This window comes from Otolemur garnettii, unplaced genomic scaffold (assembly GCF_000181295.1).
Source record: "Otolemur garnettii isolate 467f Iridium unplaced genomic scaffold, OtoGar3 scaffold00124, whole genome shotgun sequence".
NCBI lineage: Eukaryota > Metazoa > Chordata > Mammalia > Primates > Galagidae > Otolemur > Otolemur garnettii.
The window spans coordinates 3,346,634-3,348,061 of record NW_003852519.1 but is presented as its reverse complement, the minus strand read 5'-3'; the positions used below and the strand labels follow the sequence as shown (position 1 = coordinate 3,348,061).

The 1,428-nt window shown below is 43.7% G+C and overlaps 1 protein-coding gene across 1 annotated transcript in view; it reads left to right on the top strand.

The window, feature by feature from the left end:
* GUCY2C (guanylate cyclase 2C) overlaps window positions 1–1,428 on the top strand; it is an 82,336-nt gene that overhangs the window by 54,644 nt on the left and 26,264 nt on the right. The window contains exon 18 of the mRNA XM_023517909.1: window positions 312–400. Coding sequence (XP_023373677.1) covers window positions 312–400 — 89 coding nt within the window. The remainder of the gene's footprint in view (window positions 1–311; window positions 401–1,428) is intronic.

The window sequence follows — 1,428 nt, the reverse complement described above, 5'->3', positions numbered from 1 at the left end:
CTAAGGAGGGGGGGTCTGAGCTAAGGTCCACTAAGGAGGGGGGGTCTGAGCTAAGGCCCACTAAGGAGGGGGGGTCTGAGTTAAGGTCCACTAAGGAGGGGGGGTCTGAGTTAAGCTGAGGGTAAGCTCCTAGTAATGAATGGCATCAGGCCTCTCTGCCTCATCCTCTCGGATCTGTCTGAGTGCTGGCCAAGACTCACTGTGCTGAAGAGCCTTGGTAGGGGGGTGGCGAGCATGGTGAACTAAGTCACATCCTACTAAAATTTCTTCATGCTGTATTCACCCTTGTAATTTGAATTATTCTCATCCAGAAAAGATTTTCAGAGTGGAAAATTCCAATGGAACGAAACCCTTCCGTCCAGATCTATTCCTGGAAACAGCAGAGGAGAAAGAGCTAGAAGTGAGTACGTCCTCTCTGTATTTGTTTATTTAGCCCGCTGTAACAAGTAGCCCAAAATTTGGTTGATTAAAACAACAAAAATGTATTCTCTTATAGTTCTAGAGGCTAGAAGTCCAAAATCAAGTTCTCAGCAAGGTCATGTTCCCTCCAGAGGCCCTAAAGGGATACAATTCATTCCTTCCTTCTTCCAGAAGCTTCTGATGGCTGTTGACATTCTTTGGCTTGTGGCCACACACTTCAATCTCTGCCTCTTGGTCACATCTTCTCCTTCTCAGTTCTCCCTCTGCCACCCTTCTAGTAGGATACATGTGATTGCACTAGGGCCCAATCCAGAATTATTGCTTCATCTCAAGATCCTTAATTTAATTGCCTCTGCAATGACCCTTATTCCAAATAAGGTAACATTCACAGATAACAGGGATTAGGGCACAGATGTGCCTTTGGGAGCCATCCTCAGCCTACCACACTCCCATGCCCTTTTCGCAAACTTAGAAAAGACCTGGCTCCTAAAGTATACATCTGATTCTCTGTAATTTTTTTTTCTTTTTTAAATTGGTACATAACATTTGTACCTATTGGCTGGGTGCACTGGCTCATGCCTGTAATCCTAGCACTTTGGGAAGCCAAGGTGGGAGGATTGCTTGAGGTCAAGAGTTTGAGACCAGCCTGAGCTGTTGCAATACCCCATCTGTACAAAAATAAGAAAAATTAGTTGGGCATGATGGCATGCACCTGTAGTCCTAGCTACTTGGGAGGCTGAAGCAAGAGGATTTCTTGAGCCCAGGAGTTTGAATCTGAAGTGAGCTATGATCCTGCTGCTGCACTCCAGCTTGGGTGACAGAGCAAGACTCCATCTAAAAGAAAAAGGATTAATAAAGAAAGAAGGTGTACATATTTATGGGATACACGTGATATTTTGCTACATGCACAAAATGTGTAATTGATCACATTAGGGTATTTGAAGTATCCATCACCTTGCGTAGTGGTCATTTTTATTTGTTGGGAATATTTCTTTTTTTTTTTTTTTT